The sequence below is a fragment of the Urocitellus parryii genome, chromosome 6 (genome assembly GCF_045843805.1).
Source record: "Urocitellus parryii isolate mUroPar1 chromosome 6, mUroPar1.hap1, whole genome shotgun sequence".
Classification (NCBI taxonomy): Eukaryota; Metazoa; Chordata; class Mammalia; order Rodentia; family Sciuridae; genus Urocitellus; species Urocitellus parryii.
Genome location: NC_135536.1, coordinates 86,190,538 through 86,217,976, shown reverse-complemented (window position 1 = coordinate 86,217,976; position 27,439 = coordinate 86,190,538). Strand labels below are relative to the sequence as shown.

The following is a 27,439-nucleotide window of genomic DNA, read 5'->3' as shown; positions in this document are numbered from 1 at the left end:
CAGAGACTGAGAACAGAGGGGCTCTATTCTCAACAGAAGCAATGGAGCAATGGTGAAGGGGGTCCCATGAAACCTAGAGATTAGAGCTCCAGGAAGATTACCAATTTTTCTGTATACAAGAGACTTTTAAGGAAAACACACATCCTTTCTTCAGAAATAATCAGTAAGGATGTAATTTTCTTCTTTGAGATCATTATATTCCACATTGCAAAACTGAATCAATAGCAGTTTATGACCCACATGTGTTGCTCAAAGCTAGCTGTTCTTTGGACGCTAACAAAGCATAAGACCTGATCCTTGACCTCATCATTTACAATATAGAGATAAGACAAAGATAAGATGATTCTAGAGATAAGACAAAGGCATGGGATATTATGTGGCAATATGAAGTCTAAGTAACATTTAACTTTCTGAAGGGCAATGGCAAAGAGCTCACTCTGGGACGAGATCAGTGAAAGGTTGTGTATCTGGTAGTTAGAGAAGATCTCTGAACAAAACCAAAGCCCGCACAACTCATGATTGTTTTTGGAAATAGATATGAATATAGGTAAAGATACGACTCTTTACCATCTTCATCCACATTTTTTGCTTGTCTGTGTTTTAGGGCTCACATGAGAGAGGAGGTATAATAGCACTAAAACCTTGTGAAAGTTAGAGCCCCTTAGTGAGGAATAGAGTCATTAATTAATAGTTATTGAACTTTTGCCTGCCCTTCTCTCTGGCTGTGACCAAGGACTTGGTTCTTCATATTACTCAGTGTTCAGGAGGGTTTTCTGAAGAAATATATTTATGGTCTCTGTAACAAGAAGAACAGAAAGCCTGGAGGCATGGCTCAGTGGTAGAGCACTTAGCATGTGGGAGGCTCTGGGTTCAATCCCCAGCACCAAAGGAACAAAAAAAATTCCTTTTGAGAACTTGCCAAGGGGGTCGGGGGCGGAGGGAGGGGGCTGTCACATATTGTGGCCCCACTTGAAGCAAATGTATTAAACCCTATGGGGTACAAGTTTTTCAACTCATGTTCATTCCCAGTCCCATTTTATGTGCCTTATTCTTCATTTTTACACACTTCTTTTTGAGGTCATGTACTCTTGTAAGTGCTCTTAAATTGTTCTTTACAACAAGGTGGTGTATAAATATAAGGAAATATGTAAGTGACATTGCAAACAGGTCTTATAGTCTAGAACCCTGTGGCTGGGAAGACAACTATCATTGTGGCTAGAGTTAGGGAATGTGACAATGAGAGTGCTAGTAGGACAACCCTGCAAGGGATTATAGGTAGCAGGCAGATCTCAGTTCTCTGCTGTTTATTGGTGGTGTGATCTGAGGCATGGTATTCTCTAAACCTTTTTTTTTTTTTTTCTCATCTCTTAAAGGGTGACCTCTTTGTGATTGGGGGATTGGTTTAACTGAGGTATAGAAAACACACAACACAATCAGTATCAGCTATTGTTATTACCATCCTTTGGACAATCTGCTGGTGGGGAGTGGTGTGGGCCGCCACTCTTGTCATTGTAAGAAGGCTCTCCCACCCTTCCACCCCTGCTCCTTTTCCCACATCACCCACACCCACGAACTCCAGGCAGCTGTCTCTCTCTGGGTCCAGATACGGATCTCGCCTCCGGAGCGCATCTCTACACCTGCAGTCCTCCTCCAGGGAGCAGCGCACACATCGATGGCCAGATCTTGCGAACTACTACCAAGAGACCCAAATGCGAGGTTCCAGCAACTCCACAGCTGACTTAGTTCTCAGCCCCGACTCTGTGCTTTGATTGATGTGTACAAGAGAGGTCTGCGAAGGTGGGGGAAGGAGTCCCAGGAGAGCCACTAAGTGAAGCTCGCTCCCTCGGGCTCAGGTGGTAGACAGCTGGACTCACGGCTCCTCTGTAAGGAGCGGACGTGGGCCCGGGACAGGGGTGATTCAAGGGAGTCGCGAGCCTTCCCCCTCCGCTGCTGCTCTCCCTGACTTAACCCTTCGCCTGGGAGAGGTCGACAATCGACGGGTGTGAAAAGAGATCTGTTTGAGGCGCAGGCCTTGGGGCGCTACTGAGTAATGGGGGCAGGTTTCGTAGAAGAGCTCAGAGCCCTACACGTTTCCTACAGCCGATAACATCAGCGTTTGTCAGGTGGTTCGTGCGGGCGAGTGTGTGTGCGCGCGCGCGCGAGTGAGGCGAGGGGGCGCGCTCACACAAAGTTTGTGCCTGCGGGTGCGCCTCTGTCGGCTCGCCTGGCTCCGAGAGCTGCAGGCGGGTGGCCGGGGGCGGCGAGGACCCGGGGCGGAGAGGCCGGGCTGGAGGCGGTGGCCGTGGCGATGCGCCGCGCCCCGCCGAGCCCGTCCCGCCGCGCTAGGTGAGACGGCTCCAGGCGCTCGGCCGCGGCCATGGGCACCCTGGGCAAGGCGCGAGAGGCTCCGCGGTGAGTAGAGGTGGCGGCGCCCTAGGGACCGTCAGTTTCCTTTCTTGGGGGAAAGGACAGCTGCGCGGGCGGCCCTTGCGATCCTCTTGTTGATGGGCAGACGGGAGTTGCGGGCGACAAGAACCTTTCTCCCAAGGGAAGCTGTTGGAGGGGGATGGAGGACCTCGGGGAGCCGGGGTCTCAGCTGACGTCCGAGGAGACCCGCGCCTAGCAAGTCGCGCGTCGGGGGTGGAGGAGGGATTTGGGGCTGTGCTGGCGGTGAGGCTGCGAGGCCGAGTTCGCCTGGAGGGATCCAGAACGGCTAGGACCAGTGCCCTTCACCCATGTGGTACCCAACCTCCGACCTCCTCCCGAATTTTCCCCGGACACCCGAACTCCCATTTTCCCACTCGCCGACTCTCCGCGCCCCCAGCACCTGCTGCAGGCGCGGGGCGCTGGCAGCGCCACCTGGCGCTCTCTTTCGGTCCTGCCCAAAACGGCCAAAGGCGTTTGTAGCGAGCAAACAAGCGGAGGTGGCACCGCTTGGTTGCCCCTGCGCCAGAGAAGTTTCCAAATCCTTGGTTAGCAAACCATATAACTTCTGAATGAGAGCCCGCACTCCTCCTCTCCACCACTGGGATTCTAGAGAGATGCTTAAGAGGGTCTTGGGATGACAGGAGATGAAGGAAGAGTGACACTTAGTTAAAGGGCTCTTGGCAAGAGAAAAAGCCCTGGCAGGGCCAGGCAAATGAAGAACTGACTCCCAAAGGACCGGAAGTAGGCTGCAGCCCGGACGACGTCCGGTCTCGGTACAGGGCAGAGCAAGTTGTGCACTTCACAAATCCATTCACATAGACTAGGATATGACTGTGCCTGCCCAGCCTGCACAGCCATACCTACAGGGCTAGGGTGCTTTGTGATGCTGGACCTTCTGTACTTACAATCCCCTGGACTAAGGTTTTTCAGTCCTCAATGCAGTCCTTGCCCCCAATACGTGTATCTGAGGGTCGGCCACTGCACTTTTCACTAGACTGGGAGAGAGGAGCATCAGTTAAATGGAGTCTGTATTATGGGGAGGAAAGGACAGGACTCCTAGAATCCTCACTAGAAGCTAATGGAAGTCACCTTCCCCTGCAAAGCAAGCTGTGGGAGTTCCAGTTCTCTCCCTCCATTTCATCTTTCACTCTTTTATGCTGGATTTTATGATAAGGTTAGGTTGCAACTGTGACCCCTCTGAGATACCTGTGCCTTAAGAGGATTTCACATAAACCAGTTCAGAGTTTTAACAACATATTTCAGTAAGCTCTGTGGGGGGCCACTTTTAGATCAGAAACACCTTCAAGTTGGGGCTTGGGTTGTGATTCAGTGGTAGAGTGCTCACCTAGCACGTATGAGGACCTGGGTTCGATCCTCAACACCACATAAAAATAAATTAATAAAAATAAGTATTTTGTCCGACTATAACAAAAAAATAAAATGTTAAGAAAAACACCTTTAAGCTAATATGGGTATTTTGTTTTGGGGGGGTGTCTTGTTTTGCAAATTAAACTGACGACATTTGGCTTAATTATCCTTTAAAAATATGCTTTTCAGAACTAGACTATTCATTATATCATTTGTCAAAACACTCTTACACCTTCCTACAATAAAATATCTCATAAATCCTTATCTGCCACCATTTCACCAGAAGAGATAGAGGAGCAACTTGAGGATTTTTCATAAAGCAACCACTCAAGAGACTAAATAGCAAAAGAGCCAAGTTTCCGTTTATGGAGCAGTTAATCCTATCTTAGGGCAGTGAATTTTTAATAATTCCCCTCCCCCATTTCCAATGCCCAAGTCTGGTATCTCAGGCCTTCCTACTTTCCAAGTTGCATCTCACCTTCCCCCTTTTTTTCTACCCTAAATACTTCTTTCTAGATCTTTCTTTATTCCTATCTATCACAGTTCATTCTAATTCTGGTAAAAGCACCTACCTCTGAGAAGTGCCAAATGAATAAAAGTGGTTTCCCTTAGTGGCCACACCAGGACACGTTACTAGAACTAGAGAACAGGGTGGGCTAAGAAGTCCTGATTGACCAATGCCACCAACTAAGAAAGAAAATCGAATTTTCTCTGAATCTCCAGTCACCTCCCAGCTTCAGCAGGATGAGCTCTGTTTGCAAAGCAGGACAGGTGCCTATGTGCTGTGCTTTTGCCTCTTTTCCAGAGTCTAGGGAAAACTACCGTGGAAAAGAGAAAAGAGACTTTTACCAGGAAGGTCAGGACTTGTGTCTTTCTCCTACTCTGCCTTTGGAGGTGATCTAAATGATGCTAAGGCAGCAGGTGAAGCAGAAAGCTAACTAATCCCTACACTGGGCCAGGTTTAGGGAATTGTCAGTACTTCCAAGAAGGGAAGGGAGCCCAGCTGGGAAATATGGCATGGGGCCTAGGAGGCTGGGTTTTAGACTGCTTTGCCCTGGTGGCCAGTCACATTGCCTTTCCAAGCCTGGACCTCTATATCTATAGGCAAGGAGTTTGGAAAATGAATGTGAAAAATCCATCCAGCCCTGAGGTTCTGAGGAGAGTTTCAAGGACCTGAAGAAGGAATAAGGACAGAGATTCAGCCTCTGTATTGTAAGCTATGTTTTTGAAGGCTTCAACTTGTTTTACATTGAATTAACCTTTTCAGCCTCTCTGTGAGTCTGCTTGCCAATTCTGATGCAGTAGAAGGTTCACAATTGAAGGCACAGTAAATATTTTTTACTCTAAAGCCATGGAGGCTCCGGGAACAAATCCCAATCCAGCTCAAGTTGTGCAACCTTTAGGCTCTTTTCTAACTCAGCTTGAGTATCATGATATGAAAATAACAACTTCAGAGACAATGCAGATCCCCAACACAGTGCCCCCATAGCATAGGTAACTCAATTCATGGTGGCCATTACTGTTTTGTTTTTAGATTATCATTTTATTCTGAGGCTATTATAGGACCTGAGTAAAAATCAGTAATGGCCAGAAACTTGTTTGAGTCATCAATTCACTCTTTCAGGAATCACTGCCTTGGGTTAGCAAAACTCAGTAACCAATTGGTGATTCGTTTTAATTGGCCTCACTCCAGGTTGGAACAGAGCCTATTGCTACCACAGACCAGTGTCCCAAAGCTAGTTTGAAACAGAACCTGAAGCCCCGAGGTGCTCCCTCCTTGAGACTGGCCTGGTACTGATTGGCCCGTGTTCAGAGAGTTGTCTTATGGCAGGCTGGCTTTCCAAAACCCAGGTGTGCTCAACATTTTTTGTTGATCTAAGCACTTAGCCCCTTCTGAGTGAGATATTATCTTGTCAGAGAAGCTCTTCCAACACTCACCCAGCAACTGCTTCTCCCTCCTCTGAGGACATCGTATTTCTTGTCCTTGACCCTCACAGGACACTTAAGAATTATGTAGTTACCTTTTTATTATCTCAGTCTGATTCCCCAACTAGGTTTTTTTTTAAATATATTAAAGAAATTCTAGATTGCCTTTACATAACACCTAACATACAATGAGCATATTTTTTGGCATACAAAGTACCCTCAGGTATACTGTCTCACTGTGGTCCCTCTACCAATGCAATGTCTTGCTCATAGAATAAGCACTAACCGATTAATTGCTTCCATTTTGTGTTGATCATAAAATGTGATGAGCACAAAGTCACAGTTATGGGGTATATGTCTCTTTCACTTTGTCCTTTCTCTTCTTTGGGAGTAAATTGGGAAAAAAGCCACAATAGGGAAGGAAAATTAGCTACATGCTAAAAAAGCTATGAGCAGCAACACCTATCAATGCCCTTAAGAGATTTCAGATATGTATCTGTGTGAATGTATTTTTTAATAAAGAGGAAAATAAAATACTTAATGTTCATGAGAGTTTTGCAAAATAACTCGTACAGACTAGGCCATGACCAAAGGTAAACTAAGTGAGGAAAATGAAGGGCCTTAGGATCCTGGATCCAGATCCAGATCCAGATCCAAACTTCTCTTTTTACATTTAGTTCTGGAACAAACCTCTCTTAGCTCAGCTTTCTTTTTTAATTGTTAAGGACCCAAGCAAGTACTTCATGGAATAATGTGTAATGATTAAAATGGCCCATAATGACTACCTGTATTATCAATAATGACACCGTTTCTTAAAATTAGCCAATGTTTGTAATAAAGGCAGAGCTAACTTAAAATCTAAATACCACCACCACAATTCCTCACTCCATATGCTTCAGTCTTTGACTTCTCCCTTAAAGTTCTTAAAGATGTTTCTGAAGCTGCCTGGCCACCTGCAACATCTCTGGTTTTGCTCATGAAGAATGAACTTAACTGAAGACTAGGCCAACTTAATTCTTTTAAGGTCCAAGTCAGGGGCCTAACAGCTAAAATAAAAAAATATATATATATATATTGATAGAAACTAAGGACTGCCAAGATACAGTCTTGCCTCTGCCTTTCCCCTTTGGGAACCAGGAAACAGCAGGACAGAGCAATCCTCAAGCCAGGGCAAAGAGCCATAGTTGCAATCCTAAAATCTCACCTGTCATTTGCTGGGGAGATGTCTCTTTAACAGCCAAGCAGTCCATTTGGTGCATTTGCTAAGTGGGAGGGGTATGTATTCTATCAGCCCAACTCTGGGGATTAATTGTTTTATCTCCACGCCTTTTGCTGTCCAATCTGCCTTCAGAGCCTGGAGCTGCTCTGCTTGCCCTCACTGCCTTCTCTCTTTCCCCAGGAAACCTTCCCATGGCTCCAGAGCTGCCCCTAAAGCAAGACTAGAGGCGAAATCAGCCAACAGCCCCTTCCCTTCCCATCCCAGTCTGGCCCAGATCACCCAGTTCCGAATGATGGTGTCCCTGGGACATTTGGCCAAAGGAGCCAGCCTGGACGATCTCATTGACAGCTGTATTCAATCTTTTGGTGAGTTGGCTAATTGCTTGTGTGCAGAGAAATCGCTATATTACTTTGTTCTTCCCTTAAAAAATGTTTTATAGAATAGCAACCTAGATTGTATTTTGGCTTTAAAAATAGCTTTTGAGCCTTTGAAATGTTGGAGACAGTCTGCAGTGCCTATGGCACATGACTATGTGGGTGTAATAGGTCGTGATGAGAGGTGCAATTTAAAGTGAAAAAAGTTACTGAACAGAGTTTGCATTTTCATTTTTCTTAGGTTGGAGATCTGTCTCATGATGGAAAATATCATAAAATAATATTGTGCGTCTGGTCCTCTGACACTCTTTTGTCCTTGTGTTCTTGGGGCAGATAAAGTCTGTTATGTGAGCAAACATTGTTATCCAACAGAAATTTGAAAGCCTTTGAATCATTTGGACAAATAATGTCTCGATAATTCCTCTTACAATCTGGAATTGCAAGTGTGTCTGTGATTAGAAGATTCTGGTTAATAAATGTTATGATGGAGGATCAAGGAGCTGGGAAGTGAGCGTGTGGACACACATACGGGCAGCGAATTATCCAGACACTGCTCTTTGTCAACACCTGTACTCATCACAAAGGGTACTCAGGCTCAGCGGAGCTATAAAGCAATTCTCTGAAAAGATTTATTTTTAATTTTATAAGCACTATCTTTCTTTTGATTATCATTTGTGTACAAGTGATTGGAAAGTGCTAAATATTTGCTTTGTTCCAAAAGGGAAAAGATTAAATTAATGGATTTCTATGAAATCTTTGAATTCAAAGATTTCCAATATCCAATTCCTCTGTGTGCCCCTTTTTGTATTCTTCCATCTCCCACTGGGAAGAAGATGAGTTTGTTGGCTCAGCTCTGTAGCTCCCACCCCAGCCCTGGTAGCCTCCTAGAGAGCAGAGAGGAGGGTTAAGGGGATCCCTGGTAGCACAAGAGCTATTAGATCTCAGAACTGGTCTATTGACTGGACATTTTTAGTGTTTGGTTAGACTTATTTATAGAGATACTCATTTAGTACAACACTGAATCAACTATTTCAAAATTAGTTTAAACAATCATTCCTAAACATCAGTGCATCAGAATCATGTGGAGGGGTTTTTTGTTTTGTTTTATTTTTAAGTAATGCAGATGGCTGGACCCCACCCCCAAAGTTTCTGCTCCATCGGGTCTGGAGCAGGGCAGGGCCCCCAAATTTGCATTTCTAACAAGTTCCCAGGTGATACACATGCAGCTGCTCTAAGAACCCCACTTTGAGAATCACTGTTTTGCAGTGCTGTTTATTGTAGACCTTTTAACTTGAAAAAGAGAGAGAAAATCTAGGGGTGTAGTTCTGTGGTAGAGTACTTACCTAGCATGCACAAGGCTCTGGATTTGATTCCCTGTACTGAAAAATAATGCAAGGGTTTTATTACTAGTAAATTCCTCTTTATTTACCTTTTGATCTTTCAGTTAAGGATGAATTTGGGAGCAAAATGAATGATTTTCTTTTTCAAAATGTTCTTAAAACACACACATGCAAAGAGATAAGTAAAGACAGTGGAAGCCAATGGGTACAACAGCCATTATTCACATGCTGCTTGTATCTAGTTCCCAGCTTGGATAAATTGCAAAGTTCCTTACCCACTTTTTTTTTCAGTCATATTTACTGGTCCTTAGCAGAACATAATGATTGTTTTATGAAAAATGACTTATTTTCTTGCTCTTTCACTATTAAGAAAATTGGGATCATTAATATACTTATCATATTATCTTTCTTCCTCAGAGCCATTCAACCACCTGCTGAGTGCAGGACTCTTTTCCTAACATTCAAGTAATCATGACATCAAACAGAAAAATATATAACCAATTGCAAAGTCCTTCCCCATAATAACCAAGTGTAACCCACTCCTCTCAACAAATTCTACAAAGGCACTAATACATTGTTTTGGAATGTGTTGAACTCAAAAACATTTAATAGCTGGGCTGGGGTTGTAGCACTTGCCTAACATATATGAGACCTGGGGTTCACTGCTCAGCACCACGTGTAAATAAATGAATAAAATACAGGTCAATCAACAACTAAAATTATATATATATATATATATATATATATATATATATATATATATATACACACACACACACACACACACATACATATATGTGTGTGTGTGTGTGTGTGTGTGTGTAATAGCTGTAAAAATCCCACTGAATCTAATGGTTTTTTATTCATTATCAAGAAGCATTCTTTAAGCCCCTAATTGCATCTGACTTGCTGGGCAATGTGTAAGGGGAATGACAGTGACCAAACCCCCATGCCACTAGAGCTTATGATACCTGAGAAGCGTACTATTTAGAAAAACATATATTATATATAAAATATGTACATATATGCACACACAAAAGATGGTTGATGATAAATGAAGGTATGCAGGAACAATATGTGCTTTTCACCACGCAGATGTATACTGTAAGTAAGTGTACTCTGATACAAGGTGGCAGATTGAGGAGCGTTGCCAGTCTCCAGACTGTCTTGGACCTAAGGAATGCTATGGGGAAATGATAAGGTTAGAGCTCAGGGTTTGTTGTAGTATGTACTGCAGAGTTTCCTGTCACAGAATTTACATGAAAGAGGAAAAAAAAAAAAAAAACCTATGTCTAGAGGGGATGGGAGTGCTTTTTATTCTCTTCTCAATCTTCCATCTTTGGTTATCAGTTGAGGTATCTGTTAGGATATCTGTTGGGATATCTGTTTTGTATCCGAGCTACAAAAAAAGCTCTCTTGAAGATAGACTGACTAATTCATTAGTTAATTTGGCTGCAGCCTCGCTATCTGAAACAGTAGCCAGTAGCCACTGGCCACACCACGGGTTTATTGTCATATGCGTTTCAATTAGTTAAAATTAAATCAAATTGAAAATTGAGTTCTGGAGCCTCACTAGTCCTAGTTCAAGTTCAAGCAGCAGTGCCTACTGCTGGACAGAGTAAATAGGGAATATTTCCGTCATCACAGTCTGTTTTACGGTACTAGAGAGGGTAAATGGTTGACTTGAAGGGGGAAAAGTAGCGGATAGATTTTTCTGGAAACTATGGGATTTGCATTTCACTAGCATTTATAGGTGGCAGTCTGAATACTGTTAGCATCACAGGCATTCAGAAATCTTTAGGGGTGGCTGTCTCTAGCATTATTAACCGTTAATTTTATCACCCACACTGTTCTCAGAAGAAGTGTGCATTATAATGTTTATGAGAATACATAGCCTGCACATACAAATTAAGGGTATGTCTGAAGGTCTCCAGCAGACTTCCCAGTGCCTCACACAAATTTACAGACCTGTGATTAGAAACTTAGTGCCTTGAGTCATAATTCATTGCTCTAACCATGGAACAGCCCACTCCTACCTTCTGTTCTAATCAGAGGTCATGTTTTACATCCTCAATATATTACTGCCAGTTAATCCACTCTTCAGCTGAGCATAATGAGGCAAATCATCACAACCTGGTACATTTATGTCAAATGTATGTGAATCATACCATCTGTTTCAGAGGTAGAAAGACCTATGAGATCATCTGGGCTTTTTATTTTTTATTTTTTTTTTCCACTTTGTAGTAGGGCCGTGAACACTGGGGACAAATAGAAGTCTTTAAATGTACAAATTCATGAAGCCTCTCCTAGTTTCCTCAGTGTAAGGCAATTTCTGATAGCATCAGAAAAGAAACACACACACACACACACAAATACACACACACACACACACACACAAAAGACCCAGAAAGCACCTGTCTGCAAGCAGCCCTTCTGCTCTGGGGAGGGGTGAAAAAGAAACTCAATGTTTTGTTTTAACTGTCAAAGCAAAGAGAAATGCATCCCGGTATCTCATATTTATGGACTATCATTTTTTTCTTATCACTTCTTATGTATTGATTTTCTTTTATACTCAAAACAACTCTGAAATAGGTCAGGTATTACTATCTTTTTTTGGACAAACAAGAAAGTGAATTGAATTTCTGAGAATTGAAACAACTCGCTCAAGCCCATGGCCTAAAAAAAAAACATGTTGCTCATGTTCCTCCCCTACCCCTGGCAGCCACAGCAACCTGAGCTGGGGCCGACTTGGATATTTCTCTTCAAACCCTCCTTCCTGCACTCAGGAGACCTACATGCCACACAGGACAGGCCTGTATCTAATTCTGCAGGCCTGGCCTCTCCAGAGTAGAAATTTAACCCATTCCATGTAAGAAATATTTGTTAGATCCCATCTTTTAGACCACCAGGCATCTTCCTGAATTTCTTTTTAATTAATGAATTAGTATATGCATTTTATTAATGCTACTCAAAGACCTTGCAAACTGGAAACAGCCCCAAATTAATAACATATTTTCTCCATCACGAAGCTACTAGATGTTAAACATTTTGTAGACAATAATTAAAGATAAAACATTATATCTGATTTTAAAATCAGAGTCATAAAAGGCAAACACACTTGTTGGGATCACAGTTCCCCTGTTGGCAAAAGGAACGTTAGGGATTTCTCACCACTCTGCAACTTCAAGTCTGTGCACCAGAGCAAGGTGCCCGCAGGCAACCGGAGAACAAAACCAGAAGATAAGGGCCATGACATCAATGGGCACTTAGACCCAAGAACTGGGAACAGCAAGAACCAAGTGAAGAGTAAGGTCAGGAAGGAGCCCTAGTCTTACCCCCTGCTGATGATGGACTATATGAAGCCCACAGCTGACCGAAAAGCCTCCTCAGTGGAACCCCTAGTTGCTGGCAGTCATGACCACAAGGTTTCACATGTAAAGCATGGTTCTGGGGTGCGGCTCCCAGGCACACCTACTCTTAATCTTGGGGAGTGAATTGCCACTTTGTGGTCAGGATGCCTTTTATTTTAATGAGCCCTCTGTTGCATCTTTGGCTGGCACCACCCAGTGCCTAAGGCTGGCATGCTTGCCCTCTTATATGCATAAGTTACAGTGACTATCAGGCCTTTGGAAGGTGGGAAGTCCCTTCCTGCTTATCTGTGCTCCCCTGTGTGCACTGTTCACAGCAGGCCTCCCTCAGTAATAGAGGATTATTGAAAAAACTCAGGAATTCTGAGTTTTTTCAATAATCATCCAGAGATGAATTTTACTGCCAAGAGAGACAGTCAAGGACTGACAGTAGTTGAAAACTTGCATACTACATTCTCCTAGGGCACTGTGCTTTTACCTGTTTTGATCCGGTTATCCTCCTCATTACTCTATGAGGTGAGTATTGTTTTGCTCTTTGAACTGCTAGAGAATTGAAACTTGGAAAAGTTCAATGGCCCGTGTAAAGTGCAGCTCATTAGTTGGTAGGAAGGAAGCTGACCTCTGGTTAAGTTATCTCAGGCTCAAGACGTTCTGCCATACTTGACATTCTCCAACTATGATGTGAGGAGTAGTCTTTAAGGGAGGGTGTTCAGCATTGTATTCCTGTAGGCCAAACCCAGAACTTTCTATTTGGCCAGTAGTCACTCTGGTCTTGATGGAGGTGACCTGTGACCTACGATAAAACTTGCTGCATAGCCCATTTGCTTCCTGGACATCCCAGAGGTTTCTCTCACGCTTTCTAGGAAACCCTGAAAAGCACAAATCTCTGGAGAAGCAATGGAGCAAATAGGTTTTTCAAGCTATGAACTAGAAAAGCACATGAGGGAAATAGCCTCTTGGGGATCTTAAAGCAGTCCAGCCTTTGTGTAATTAAGAGGCCCTGCCTGTGAGCAGGTTTGAAACCCAGGGACAACTACTGTCAGATTTTCCTGCCTTCCTGTTTCTTCTCAACTAAGGTAAACTGTCTATAGAACTCAACTAAGTCTGTAAATCTTTTGACCATAGAAATAAAGAGAATGTGGATGTCTGTTGTAACTATAATGTGATTGTTTGCATTCAAAGGCAACTTTCCTACTGTATGTTTCTACCTTTATGCAGCACTCAGTCCTGTTTCATAAAGCATGGCAGGGGCAGGCTCCCTAATTAACGCCCAGCCTCCATGGGTTAGAGGCTTACAAGTAGTGGCTTAGCTGGAGAAGGGCCTCCCAAGAAATCACCCAGATATACCACTTCACCAATTAATTTTTTTAAGGCAGTCTGTTGATCTAAAGGTTATTAAGAAACAGTGTGAACACAGTCTGCTCAAAATCAACAGAGACAGCAGTAACAGAACTGTAGAACCATGGAGAAGGACAGTGCCACCCCAGGCCTATCTTCTGATCTAAGAGCCTGTTGGCCTTTGCCTAGAGCATTATAGTGTCCAAGCATTGTGCCTTATTCTGCAGGAGTAGTGAGTTTGAGCTACAGCCTAGCTGAGGTACCCTAGATTTACTGGGAGGAAAATACAGGGCAAGAGGCAAAGTATGGGCCAGCTTTGGGGCACACCAACTAGGTGTGCTTTTTAAAATTTTATTTCACCTCTAGTTGCATTATTTCCTAGCAGTGATGTGCTGGATTGACTGGTACCAGCTCACAAGAGCAAGTTGTTAAATTTTCAAGAATTCTTCAAGCTTGCATCATTAAAAATTAAACTATATTCACTTAAATCATATTTTTACAAGAAGGTCAGAAGTATTCAAGACTTATCACTTCCTAATACATTACTATATTTTACTATGATCTGTGCTTTTGAGAATATGTCTATTTGGTATAAATGCTGTATAATGGCATGCATTTGTGCAGTTGCTTCCCAAGTCCATTACCAGTAAAATCATGCTAGTAGCTTAGCTTGATATTGTCTACGTTGGAAGTATTCACACTTTGGAAATCAACAAATGCTACTATCAGTGCTTCCTGTTCAATGCCAACCCTAGAGAGACCATTGTCAAACGTTTACCAGCACACCACTGTCTTCCAGGTATAGAGGATGCTTACCACGCAAAGTGTTTAGAGGGGAAGGGAAACTCCCCAACTGGGAATCTTATTTTGTATCACCTAGTTAGGAGAAAGTAATAATTTTTCCATTGTTTTGCTTCTTTCATCTACATATCTTTTTTTAAAAAAAAAATCCCCACGTGTTCTTCAAAGGAAAGAAACAATATACCGTAAAGATAAGGAAATCAAATATTAGTAAGGTTAAGAAGTGTTCTTGAAGTGATAATGGGACAAAACTTTAAAACCAATGAGAGATTCATATTCTGGAATTGAAGTTATCACTCTGTGCTTTTTTAAATTTTTATTTCACTTCTAAAAATTCTCCAGGATTAAAGCATCCCTTGTTTCTGATCAACCAACTCTCAATTTTGTGGACTTCTGTTCATCATATATTTTATGCTCTGTCTCTTTATTTCTGATTCCACCCGTTTAATCATTCTACTCCATGGTAACAGGCACCCTTAATGTATACAACCAAACTTTTATTGAGTGTGTTTTTGTAAGTTTGAGTGATAACCGTATTTCAATTTTATAAACTGTTCATATCTTTTGCCTATTTATCACCTGCTGCTTAATTAATGCTTTTTACTACTAGAGGTTTGCAAAAGCTTTTCATATTTAAAAATCTGTTAACTCTATAGATATTATTTGCTACAGGCATTTTCTTCCTATTTCCTTTTTATGTTGCATTTAGTTTTATAATATGTAGAAATTCACATTTTTATATAGCTAAATTTGTCTCCATTTCTTTTTTCTTTCATTAACTCTAAGCTTTAAAAATTCATATTCCAAAGACTTGGTGAATATCTCATTGCCATTTTAATTAGAGTTTTATTAAATCCAGTGTGTAATGCCGCATCATTCCTGTTAGGGATGACCAGCAAAAGTTTGTGAGTTGCTCCTGGAGAAGAAGAAGTGTTGAGTTTTATTTCTGAAATTGACATTGGCTTGAAACCAAAGTGCTTTAACAGGTCACTTTGTAACTCAGAGCTTTGGTTTTTCCTCATTGTGATACTATTGAAATGAATTCTGAAACTAAAAATGTCTAGGAGAAGGTTTCATTTTGATATCAAATGTGAACTTGAAAAAAGTTCTTCAGAATCTGTGTATTTAAAGAAAGTGCTTTTGATTGTTTGGAGAGCCAATATTCTTAGGGCGGAGTCCCAACCATATTTAAATCCATTATATCTTAATTATTAATATAGACTGAGTTTATATTGTTCTTATGTAAGATTTTTTTTCATTGTGGTAAGATATACTAACAAAATCAACCACTTACCTAGACTTTTAAAATATTTAAAATATCATCGATTAGTAATACCTAACTTTTCAGTAATTACGATGAATAACAGTGTTTATATTAATATTTTATATACATAGTCTCATTTAATTCCCACTATTCTATAAGTTCTTGTATTTGTGAAGCTCTAAGTGTCACTCAGTTCTCATACTTACTTTTTAAATATTAACAACTTTTAAATCACTCATATTCACTATAGAAAACTTAGAAAATACGCACTAGCAAAGGGATTATAATCATTCATTCTACCATAAGCAAGATTAGCAATATCAACTTTCTTGTTTTTTTTTTTTATTTCCTAAATTGACTTCTATGGATAGTTACAGGTAATATAGTTATGTTGACTTTTGATAAAATACCATAACTTTACTTTCCATAATTCAACCTTCATATTTATAAAATGGTGTACTAACCCACAAAGTTGCTATTCTATCCTGAAAAAAAAAATAATTCTGGCATAATTCTTTCAACTATGGGACATAAAATTGAAGGTTGCTTGGCAACTACAATGATGCTGATGAAGAATTAAAGGAATTGCAAGAAGAGTACTTTGTTCTTTCCAGTGCTAAATTGCAATAAGCCTGACTGATTATAATTGTAATAAACAAAGAAAAAATACTTCCATTAACTTAAAATTCTATCCCTCATTTTTGTTATGTATAGTGAAAGTTTTGTTTAAGCTTTACTTTCAGAAACAAAAAAATCTTTTCTTAGCTTTCTTAGGGAGTCTCAAGTAACCTCTAGGTGAGAAATACAAAGACAGAACTGCAAAGAAGCTACAGTTGGATATAGCTGTGATTCTTCTGCTGTGAGGAAGGGGTGCTGGGCAGCAGTTGAGGGAGGGAGGCCGTGTTGTCTACTCTGTTTTTTTCCCAGAGTGTGGTCAAGGGCCCTGGGGAGATTGCTGAGGTTCTTCTAGAAACTTCAAATAAAAGAAGCTGCCAGAATGAGATTGAATTGGAAGGACACCAGTAGTTAACTGAAATGGACAAAAGGGAGTAGGGATTGACAGTTTTGTAATGAGGGAGGGAACAGAACAACCAGACTAGTAAAGAAGACAGTTGAGGATGAAGATATCTGAGAATTTGGAAAGTTTAGGCTTAAGCCGGTTAAATGAGAGTTTCTGGGTGGAGGAGCAAAAGGAGCCATATAAGTGTCTTCTTCATTGATCTGCCTGAACCACACAGTCTCACACATGTTTCTGTTACTTTGTGAACCATCCCATTTTATACGGGAACCCAGGGCATTCAGAAAGCGAAAAAAAAAAAAAAAAATCCCAACGTTAACATGGTTGAGTGTATCTTGTGAGAATGTAGTTATAGCCTATAGAGCTTCCTTCAGTCTGATGAGTGGTTCATTGTTTGAGTTAATTTTGCATTTATTTATTTAAATGCCATATGCATATAGGCTTTTTCATGCATCCTTCCTCCTCACCATGGGTTCCAGCTTTTCTCCATTTAAACCTACCATGGTGGGCTCATCATTTCCCTCTAGTCCCATGCAATCCAGACCACACAGTGAGTCATTCCACTTCTTCTACGCTGCTTTCAGAAGATAGCCCGTGACCCATAGTGCCTGCCACTGAGCTGTCCAGTTATTGTTAAGGACCAGTGCCTGCTCTCAGCGATGAACTCTGGGGCTCACCTGAGTGTATGGCCTCAATGAAGCAGCTCCCCACACTTACTCTGCCTGTGGTCCCACCACCTGCCCTGTCCCCGGTGGCTTAAGAGTCTCATTAGCTAATCAGTAACCACTAGGGTCAACCTTAATGGATTTAGCTTCAGTTAACTGAGAAAAAGGGCACCCTGAAAATTGGGGAAAAAGAGATGGAGGAGGACCCTCTGGATTAATGAAGATCAATTGTAGTGTATGATTCTTTCTCCTGAAAATTATGTGTATATGTGTGTTTACACATACATTTTTAATATGTCATTATATATATTTGGAAATTTGGACACTAATTGGATATTTTATGATATTAAAGAATCATTGCGTTTGGTGTTGTGTTATTATCTTTTAAATTTTTATCAGCATGTATTAATTACATGTATTAACAGGGTTCAATGTGATATTTGCATACATGTATTCATTGTACACTGATCAAATCCAGCCTTCCTTTTTCCACTGTTTTCTCCACACACACCCTTCACAGCTTCTGATAATCACTATTCTACATTTCAGGTTGACTTGTTTTAGCATCCACATATGAGACAGAACACGTAGTACTTGTCTTCCTGTTCTGGCTTATTTTACTTAACGTGATGATCTCTAGTTCCAACCATCTTTCTGCAAATGACAGGATTTCATTCTTTATGGATGAATAATATTTCATTGCACATATGTGTATCACATTTTCTTTATCCATTAATTCATTGATAGGCACCTAGGCTGATTTCATATCTTAGCTATTATGAGTAGGGCTGCAGTAAACATGGGCATGCAAGTATCTCTTTGGAATACTGGTTTCATTTCCTTTGGATATATACCCAAAAGTTAGATAACTGGATCATACAATAGATCTAATTTTAGTTTTCTGAGGAATATCCATAATGTTCTCAATGATGATTATACTAATTCACAATACTACCAACAGTGTATACAAGTTCCTTTTTCTCTACATCTTTGCTAACATTTCTTTTGGGATTTTTTTTTTTTTATAATAGGCATTTGACCTTCTAACTGGGATGAGATAGTATCTCATTGTTGTATTGATTTACATTCCCCTGATGGCTAACAATATTTATTATTATTTTCATATATTTATTGCCATTGGTATTTCTTCTTTTGAGAAGAAAAATAAAAAAAATTTAAACCTTAGAAAAGAAAAATAAAGCCGGGCATGGTGGTACATGACTGTAATCCCAGTGGCTTAGGAGGCTGAGGCTGGAGGATTGTGAGTTCAAAGCCAGCCTCAGCAATTTAGCAACTCAGCAAGACCTTGTCTCTAAATTTAAAGCGAGGGGAGCCTAGGGGTGTGGCTCAGTGGTTGAGCATTACTGGGTTCAATCCTCAGTACTAAACAAAAAAAGAAAAATAGATCATTTGCCCATTTATACATTGAATTACTTTTTTTGGTTTTTATATATTCTGAATACTAACCCTTTGTCAGATGAATAATTGGCAAATACTTTCTCCAGTTCTGTGGGTTGTCTCTTCACTCTGTTGGTTGTTTGCTGTGCAGAAGCATTTTGGTTTGATGGAATCCTATATGTCAGTTTTTTTGCTTTCATTTCCTATGCGTCTGGGGTCCTATTCAGAAAACCATTGCCTGTACCAATGTTTTGAAGTGCATTCTTCTAGTGAATTTTTGAAGAGCATTCGTCTAGTAGTTTCAGGTCTTATATTTAGTTCTTTGATTCATTTTGAGTTGATTTTTTTTGTACCAGATAAGAGATAGAGCTCAAGTTTCAATCTTCATGTGACTCTCCAGTTTTTCCAGCTACACACGTTGAAGAAGCTGTCCTTTCTCCTGTGTATGGATGCCTGGGTTTACTTTGGGCTTCTATATTTTATTGTTCCACATGTCTGGTTTATGCCAATACCATGCTATTTTGGTTACTATGGCTTTGTAGTATGTCTGAAAATCAGGTATAGTGATGCCTCCAGCTTTCTTCTGGAATTGATTGCTCTCATTTTCTAGAGCACTGAAATGGAGTAGCCATGTCTATCTTAAAGAGGGGAGAGGAAAGTCAAGAACAAAAATGGGCTACTTTAATTGCACATCATGAAAATAACGTATCCATGTATATTACATTCTATGTCATACCAGTCCTTCTCTACTCATGTTGAATTCCTGGATATTTAAAAAAAAAAAAAAAACCCAAAACAAATATAAAAAGCAACTAGAAGCTCTGATCTTCATTTTTACTCTCAGAGATAGGAGCTGGAATTCAGTAATTCCAGCTGGCCCCTCCACCCCTCCCACCTTACCCCAGCCTTGGTGGAAAGACCCAGCCTGGCCTTGATGCAACAGCCAGGTCACAGCAGGGTTTGGGGATCTAATCCTGCCCCTGCTGTTTACCAATTGTTGCCTAAGGCAAATTGGTTTACTTTAATCTCTTCATCTACAAAATGGTTAATAGTAGAGTTAGGTGAAAATTAAATAAGTTTATCTTAGTTTGAGAATTCCCAGAAGCAGATCCTGAGACAAGAATTTGAACAAAATGTATGTTTGTGAGGTGATCCTACCCAAAGCTGACGGGGGAAGAAGAAAAGCTGCTCCTGGAGAGTGTATCATCAAATGGGCTCCCACACTGGGGTCAAGTTTAAGACTGCCTTCGGAACCATCCCATCCAGGAGAAGTGTGTTTACATTCCAAGTGCCACCAACCAGTAGTTAAGGCTGCTTCTAGAGGGTGTTGGCTTCCCAGAGTGTCTTGCACATAGATGGAGGTATGAAGGGCCTCCAGAAAGCTCTCAGCAGGTGGAGTTGGGTTGGCACACATTATAATGGTACAACCCGAGAGCATGTGAATGCCACTGACAGGCTCTGTTCCCAAGTCAAAAAGTAAGGGCTCAGTAAATATTAAATGAGCAAGTACAAGCTAGGTAAAAATCCAAACATATTCCAAACTGGTTAATAGTCATACTCACAGTATACCTTTATGGATATGAGATGGACAGATGTCATTCTGTAGGGTCATGTATATAACCATGAGTATAAGTAGCTCTGGATATTTTCATCAGACTTAAACACAGTCCATGTTTTCATTATATGCACTGCTGTGAATAGTAAATAACCTTATATGAAAATCAAAATTCAGGAAGATCAATAATGTAGAACAAAGAACCTATAGGAGTAAATGAAGTCTTGCACTTGAAGTTTAAAAATATTACTGCTTATAAATTCTGATGGGGGGAAACTGGATTAATTGTAGTTCTTACAATAAATACTAAGGGATTTTAGTGTATTATAAATTTAATATGAGCTGGTAGTGTCATACATCTTCGAAAAAGTTAAGTAATCTGAAATTGTATTTATAGAAATAGAATTTCCATGTTAAGGGAGTATTTCCCTCATTATATTGTGAGGTCCAGTCCTAACCCTGGAATACAGTAATTTTGTGCCCTTAGCAAGTTTCTTAATGTTTCTGAGACTCAAATTCTATCAACAAAAAAGCTATTACATACTTCCCTGGATTGTTGTAAAATAGAAAGTTTGAAAAGATTGGGCTGAATATGTAGCTCAGTGGCAGAGAGCTTGCCTAGCATGTGCAAGACCTTGGGGATCAATCTCTAGCACTGCAAAAAGAAAGAATTGATATAAAATGTTATCATTACTACATTGCACAGTGTATACTCAAAAGTGGCATCAATCATTATTACTGTAGATTTATTGAATGTTAGTATATTACTACCTCAGATTAATAATGCAAAATGTCATAAGATCCAAAATCACACTGTGGAAATACTAGATGGAAATATCTGGTTAGAATGGCTGTGAGCTTAGTAGGTGTGAGCTTAGTAGGTAGTATTATAATTTAGATTTTTACACAAATTTGAGGTATATTAATTTGGTGTTCAATAAATGAGACCCAAAAAGTTTCTCATTTTTCAAAATATTAACCCAGACCATGACAAAAATCCGACATGAACTGTTTTATGAAATTTATTGGAAGGAATATGGGGTATTTCATATAAAGCATAAGAAGAGTACAGTACAGGATGCCTGTATGTAAGCCTTGGGATCATCTGATATCAGGGACTACACTATCATTAGGAGACTCCTGCATGTTTGTTCACTGTCTTCTTTCACCTCTTCCCACCTAACACACACCCTTCTGCTTGTCAGCTAATCATTCTCTTTCATAGAAAGTTTCTTTCCTCCATGGACAAGAAACATGATACTATCATGCATTTCTTGCCTTTAAAGATTTAATATGTTTTTCTCTCAAATTCACTGGGAAAAAAAATCCAGGAAAGAACTTTGATTCCAGTTGGACCAGGTGACTACCACTTAAACCGATCTACTGTGGTCACAGGGGTGAAACTTAAAAGTGCAGCATTTGAATTTATGGAAGGAATACTTCCCAAAGGAAGGCTTATATGCTGGGCTCAGAAAACATCTCTCTGTTGCACCACGAGCCAACCAAACACTAGAGTGCAGTGTGCAATTGAGTTTGAGTTTTAAGGTAAGAATAGAAAGGTTGTAGAAAGTACAGAGGTGGTAAACAATTAAGAAATGACACCATAATACAATCTATGAGAATATAAAATGGCAGAACCTAAGAAGAAGACAGGTGGATTTCTCTTCTTTGTCTTAATAACATTAAGCTTATGTATGTCTTGTTAGTGTGAAGTATAGAAGAGCTACTAATGAGTTATTACCTCCAAGAGGACATATAAAGAATAAGTGCATTTAAATTTGACAAAGAACTTGGACTTCCCATTTATTTATTTTTAAAAATTTGTTCTAATTAGTTATATATGACCTCAGAATACATTTTGACACATCATACATAAATGGAGTATGATTTCTCATTCTTCTGATTGTACATGATGTAGAATCATACCAGTCATGTAGTCATATATGTACATAGGGTAATAATGTCAGATTCATTCTACTATCCTTCCTATCTCCATGCCCCTCCCCTCCTTTCACTCCCCTCTACCTAATCCAAAGTACCTCTATTCTTCTGTAGCACTTGTCCCCCATTGTGAATTAGCATTCTCATATCAGAGAAAACATTCCACCTTTGGTTTTTGGGGATGTTCTCTATCATGCTAAGCAAAATAAGCCAAAATGTGTATATATACCACATTGTCTTTATTCATTCATCTGTTGAAGGACAAATAACTCAATCAATAAATTGACTAAAGAACTGAATAGACACTTCACAAAAAAGAAAAACAATCAATCAACAAATACATGAAAAAAATGTTCAACATCTCTAGAAATTAGAGAAATGCAAATCAAAACGACTCTAAGATTTCATCTCACTCCAGTCAGAATGTCAATTATCAAGAATATAAGCAACAATAAATGTTGGTGAGAATGTGGGGGAAAAGATACACTCATATATTGCTGGTGGGACTGCAAATTGGTACAACAATTATGGAGAGCAGTATGGAGATTCTCAGAAAACTTGGAATAGAACCACCATTTAACCCATCTATCCCACTCCTTGGTTTATACCCAAAGGACTTAAAATCAGCATACAATGATGCAGCCACATCAATGTTTATAGCAGTTCAACTCATAATAACCAAACTATAGAAACAACCTAGATTTCCTTCAACAGATGAATGGATAAAAAAATGGATTTCCCATTTATAAGGGTATTAAACATCAGAACAGGAACTTAGATTTTGATCATAATGGAATATTGAGTATTAAAATTATTTTCCTCCTATAAACAACTCTCAAACTTGACAAAATATGTGAAACATCCATTTTTAGGTATTAGAAAATGCAACAGACTTTGTGACTGTGGATAAAATGGAAGCACATGAAGTGAATTCAAAACTCACCTTAGCTTTCTACCTGGAAGTGCTTTACAAATCATGATTTAGGAACTGGACCCAGGGAGTACCATGTTGCCTCAAAGAGAAAGCAGAGGTAGTATTCAGGGGTTCTGGGATGTCAGGAATTTGTGGAAAGACATAGAGGAGAGATGGGATCTCCTTTAGTCTTCAACCAAATACTAAACTATTCATGAATATCAATCCATGACACTTAAACAGTTACTGGGGGCATGTGAGTCAAAGAAGTTCGAATAGAAGGGAAATGGTATAGTTCCTACCAGAGAGTGGAGAGACATTATGCTTTGTGCTTTCAAATGGGATGTAGAAAAGACTATAATATAGAAGTTGAGCTGCTTTAGCCCTAGAATAAATACTACTCTTGTCCCACCCTAAAAAAGCCTAACTCTAAGCTTGGAAAGAGCTATTTACTGGGCTGGGGTTGTAGCTCAGTGGTAGAGTGCCTGCCTAGCATGTGTGAGACACTGGGTTCAATTCTCAGTACCAGATATAAATAAGTAAAATTAAGGTCCATTGACAACTAAAAAAATGTATTTTAAAAAGAGAAATCTATGACTTTAATAACTTAAATATCTCTATAAAGGAACATAATCCAAATTCTCAAAATCATGCTCACAGTGCCCAGCATTCAATAAAAAATTTCAAGGCATAAGAAGAAGCAGGAAAATGTGATTGATAACCAGAAGAAAAAGGTTAATAGAAATGAACTCAGAGATGACACAAATGTTGGAAATACTGGACAAAGAATTTAAAACAGCTATAGTAAATGCATTGGAGGATTGAAAGTAAGATGAACAGATGGGTAACTTCAACAGAGAAATGGAAACATTAAAAGGAACCAAATCAAAATTTTTGAACTGAGGGCTGGGGTTGTGGCTCAGTGATAGAGTGTTCATCTTGCATGTGTGAAGCTCTGGGTTCCATCCTCAGCACCACATAAAAATAACTAAATAAAATAAGGTATCATGTTCATTACAACTAAATTTTTTAAATTTTGTACTGAAAAACAAAGTATATGGAAAATAAAATTTCACTGTGATGGATGTAAGACTATACTGAATGCTAAAATTTAAAAAAAAGATGATTAAAGTTGAAGGCAGGTCATTATCTTAGCAAACACTAGGAAGGAGGAAAACAACTAGAAATTCAGACAATGTAACTATAGTTTATATGGGAAGGAAAGGACCTAGAATAGCTAGAACAATTTTGAAAAAGAATGAAGCTGAAAAATTTACACTTCTTGTTTTCAAGACTTACTATAAAGCTATAGTTTAATTGGGAACAGAATAGTAAATTCAAAAACAAATCCACATATATTGTCAACCAAGTCTACAATGTCACCTCTTTAAGCACTTCACTTCCATTAGCCCTGAAATCAGCTAAGAGGCCTTACCACTGACTTCTGAAATTGGAAGGGTCTTCATGGGGTCATTTAGTAGTTTATAGAACCTACCCCAGGCAAGGAATGAACGAAATAGTCTAAATCAGCCTAATAGATCTTGACTGATCATCAAATTCCTAAAGAACTTTCTAAAATGCAAATTCTATGCTCCATCTCTGGTATCCTGATATAGTAGATCTCAGGAAAGGCATTGGAATATGTTTGGCAGTTTATTGTTTGTTTTTTTGTTTCTGAGGTACTCAAGAAGTCTTGGAAATCAGTCAGGTTTAAGATATTCATTTACTGCTGAATAAGTTGAACCTGTTATTCATTATAAGAGGAAAAAAAAAAAACATTGATTCTTCTCCTAAAACTCTCCAAAGGGTGAATACTAGCAGAATATTATATTAAGGCCTCTTCAATAGAAAGAAAAAAAATCACCCACTTAAGCCAAATTTTACTCATTACTATGCCATCTTCTCATAGTGATTATTAGTGGATCTTTCCTATGGTTTGCAAAGGTGACCAAGTGTTTCACAGTACTGAAAGGTAGAAGAGCAAGAGAAAAACCCAAGTGGAGAAGGCTTCCAAGTGCTTACCTACTTTACAGTCTGCTCTAGACCTGTCCTGAATGACTAAATGGTAGTAGTCACTTTCTGTGGATCAGGGGTAGATGTGCCAGCTGGTACTTAGGAAGAACTGAAGGTGAAATAACCATATTTACCCCATTTGCCCAAGCAGGTGAGGCCAAAGCCTTGCCAACTTTAAGCCTTGTTCTTGCTGAATTCTAATACACTTAGGGGGTCTGGATTTCTTCCATCAGCATCCAGGTGACAGATGGTGGAAGCCCTCGGGTCTTTGAATCTCTGTCACCACGGATGTCTTTCCTTTATGATTCCTCAGCTTCTCAAGGAAGCAGAGAAGGATGTGGACAGGAAAGAACTTGATGGTTAAGATGCTAATAGGGGTAAGGTGAGGGAGGAAAAGTGATCACTGCAAGCGGCATCTTTTCCTAAATAACAACAAAATTAGTCAAGTTCAGCAAAAGCCACCCTTTGTTTTCCTCCTCCGTTGTGACCTCACTGGAGCAGCACGTGCATGCCTGGACACGTGTACTTTCTAGCCCCCTCAGGGTGGCTGTGGCTGTGCAATCAGGGAAAAGTATATATGTGGAAATCGAAATCAGGTTCCAGGTTCTCTGGAAATGACCTACCTTGAAAAGAGCCCTTAGGTCTCAGGTCATAAGGTAGAACAAGCCGTCAGTAGCAGATGCCGGCTCAGAGAGCCTGCTTTCCTCTCTCAGTGGTCCATCTGCTTTTGAAGTTCTATTTTTGCCCCATGTTTTTAAATCAGTGCTTTTGCAGTTTAAAAACAAAAATCAGAATAAGGGCAATTCCTCAGTCTAGTGTGTAATCTCCAGTCCTGACCCTGATCTACCTCTCCTCATGTCTCTCCCTACATACAGAGTTTCTAATTTAACCAAACGGAACCTCACATCCTTTCCCAAATATATTTTTAACTGACATTTCCAAACCTAGAAATCATTTCTTGCCTGACCCCGCACAACCCTTACCATTGTGTTACTCTATCAAAATCTGACCCTCCTCTAGGGCCTGCCTCAAATACCATCCTCTTCATGAAGGGTTAGCCATGTTTTCTTGTCAAATATGTTTTTTGGGGGCCTTCTTCTGGGCTTTTACTGTATCCTGTTTGAATTATTGCCTGTAGATTTCTGACATTTCCTGGACAGGATCCTTGTTAGGTCTGCGGCCCCCACAGACTCTATCATATTTTTATTATTAATTTATTTATTTAACAAAGAGCTCTGGGCTTGTAATAAGAAAATCCAAGCCTGGAACTCCAGCTCTGCCATTTGGTGCTGGTATTATCCGTGAGCAAGTTATTTATCCAGTGGTGATATTCAAAATATTTAATAACTGGTACCAAATTGGTCCCCATCAATCTGAAAAAAAAATGCCAGTTGGACAGTATCAGCCCTGTCTTTGTGCCTTTCGCATCTGTAAAATGGATATAGTCCCTACCTACCTCACAAGACAACTGCGCTAGTCAAATGAGATAATGCATGTGAAAGTGTTATGCAAATGTAAGTCAGAATTGTTTAGTAGCATTTCTAGCACCCACATTTGGGGTTGGTCCACTGACCTCATTGCCTTGACCACTGCTCCACTTCTCTCAGAACAGGGTCCAGGAACAAACCAAGATCTTATTGAGCAATTAATGAGGATACCACTAATGTGAGAAATCTTGGAATCAATCTGATCCTTCAAAGATGCATAACATCAGCTTCTTCAAGCATGGCCCCTTACCATTTTAGGCCTGGAAAATAATATGTTTTCATTAATAAAATCTGGGATTTTTTTTTTGTACTAGTGATTGAGCCCAAGGGTACTTAACCACTGAGCCACATCCCCAGCTCTTATTTATTTATTTATTTTGAATTTTGAGACAGGGTCTTGCTAAGTTACTGAGACTAGCTTTGAATTCCATCCTCATGCCTCAGCCTCCCAAGCTGCTGGAATTATAGACATACACCACTACACCTGGCAAACTGGGAAAATCTAAAAAGCTTACAAAGTTTTTTTTTTAATGTTAGTATAAATTTTTCTCATGTGAGGATACCTCCTTCACGAGAGATTCATGCCATTTTATGGCATAGTGACCACAAAATTCAGGATTCTTAAAGGTATCTGGGAGTCTCAGATTCACCTGGTTTTTACATATGGCAAGGGGCGGCCCTGCCTAGGTCTTTAAATGGAATTAAATTCCAGTGACATTAACATAGATTAATAGAAGAGTCTGAATATTAGTTCCTGCTTTGTCCTTAGAGTTTCTTTTCTCCCCTTTTTACCTTTTTGTTTCTTAAAATACTGATGTCTGTTACCATCGCCTCCTTATAGCCCCTCCCATCTCCATATGCTAGGGACACAAATCCTTAGCTTCTTGTCCCTCCCAAAGCCATGTAACTCTTTCCTTATATTAAGTGTACCCTTACTGTTTTGTGTTTATTGGCAGTTGTCAGTCTATGTCTGTTCCTACATTCTTTGATTAAATGAAGGAAATGGTCCCAGTATGGTATGTAT

At 39.9% G+C, this 27,439-nt stretch overlaps 1 protein-coding gene across 2 annotated transcripts in view; it reads left to right on the top strand.

Moving 5' to 3' along the window:
• The first annotated feature begins 2,375 nt into the window (after window positions 1-2,375).
• Window positions 2,376-27,439, top strand: part of Rasgrp1 (RAS guanyl releasing protein 1) — a 70,229-nt gene continuing 45,165 nt past the window's right edge. For both annotated transcript variants that reach the window (XM_026391080.2, XM_026391076.2), the window contains exons 1-2: window positions 2,376-2,412; window positions 7,121-7,305. In XM_026391080.2, the coding sequence (XP_026246865.1) occupies window positions 2,378-2,412; window positions 7,121-7,305 (220 nt within the window). In that variant the 5' untranslated portion in view covers window positions 2,376-2,377. The remainder of the gene's footprint in view (window positions 2,413-7,120; window positions 7,306-27,439) is intronic.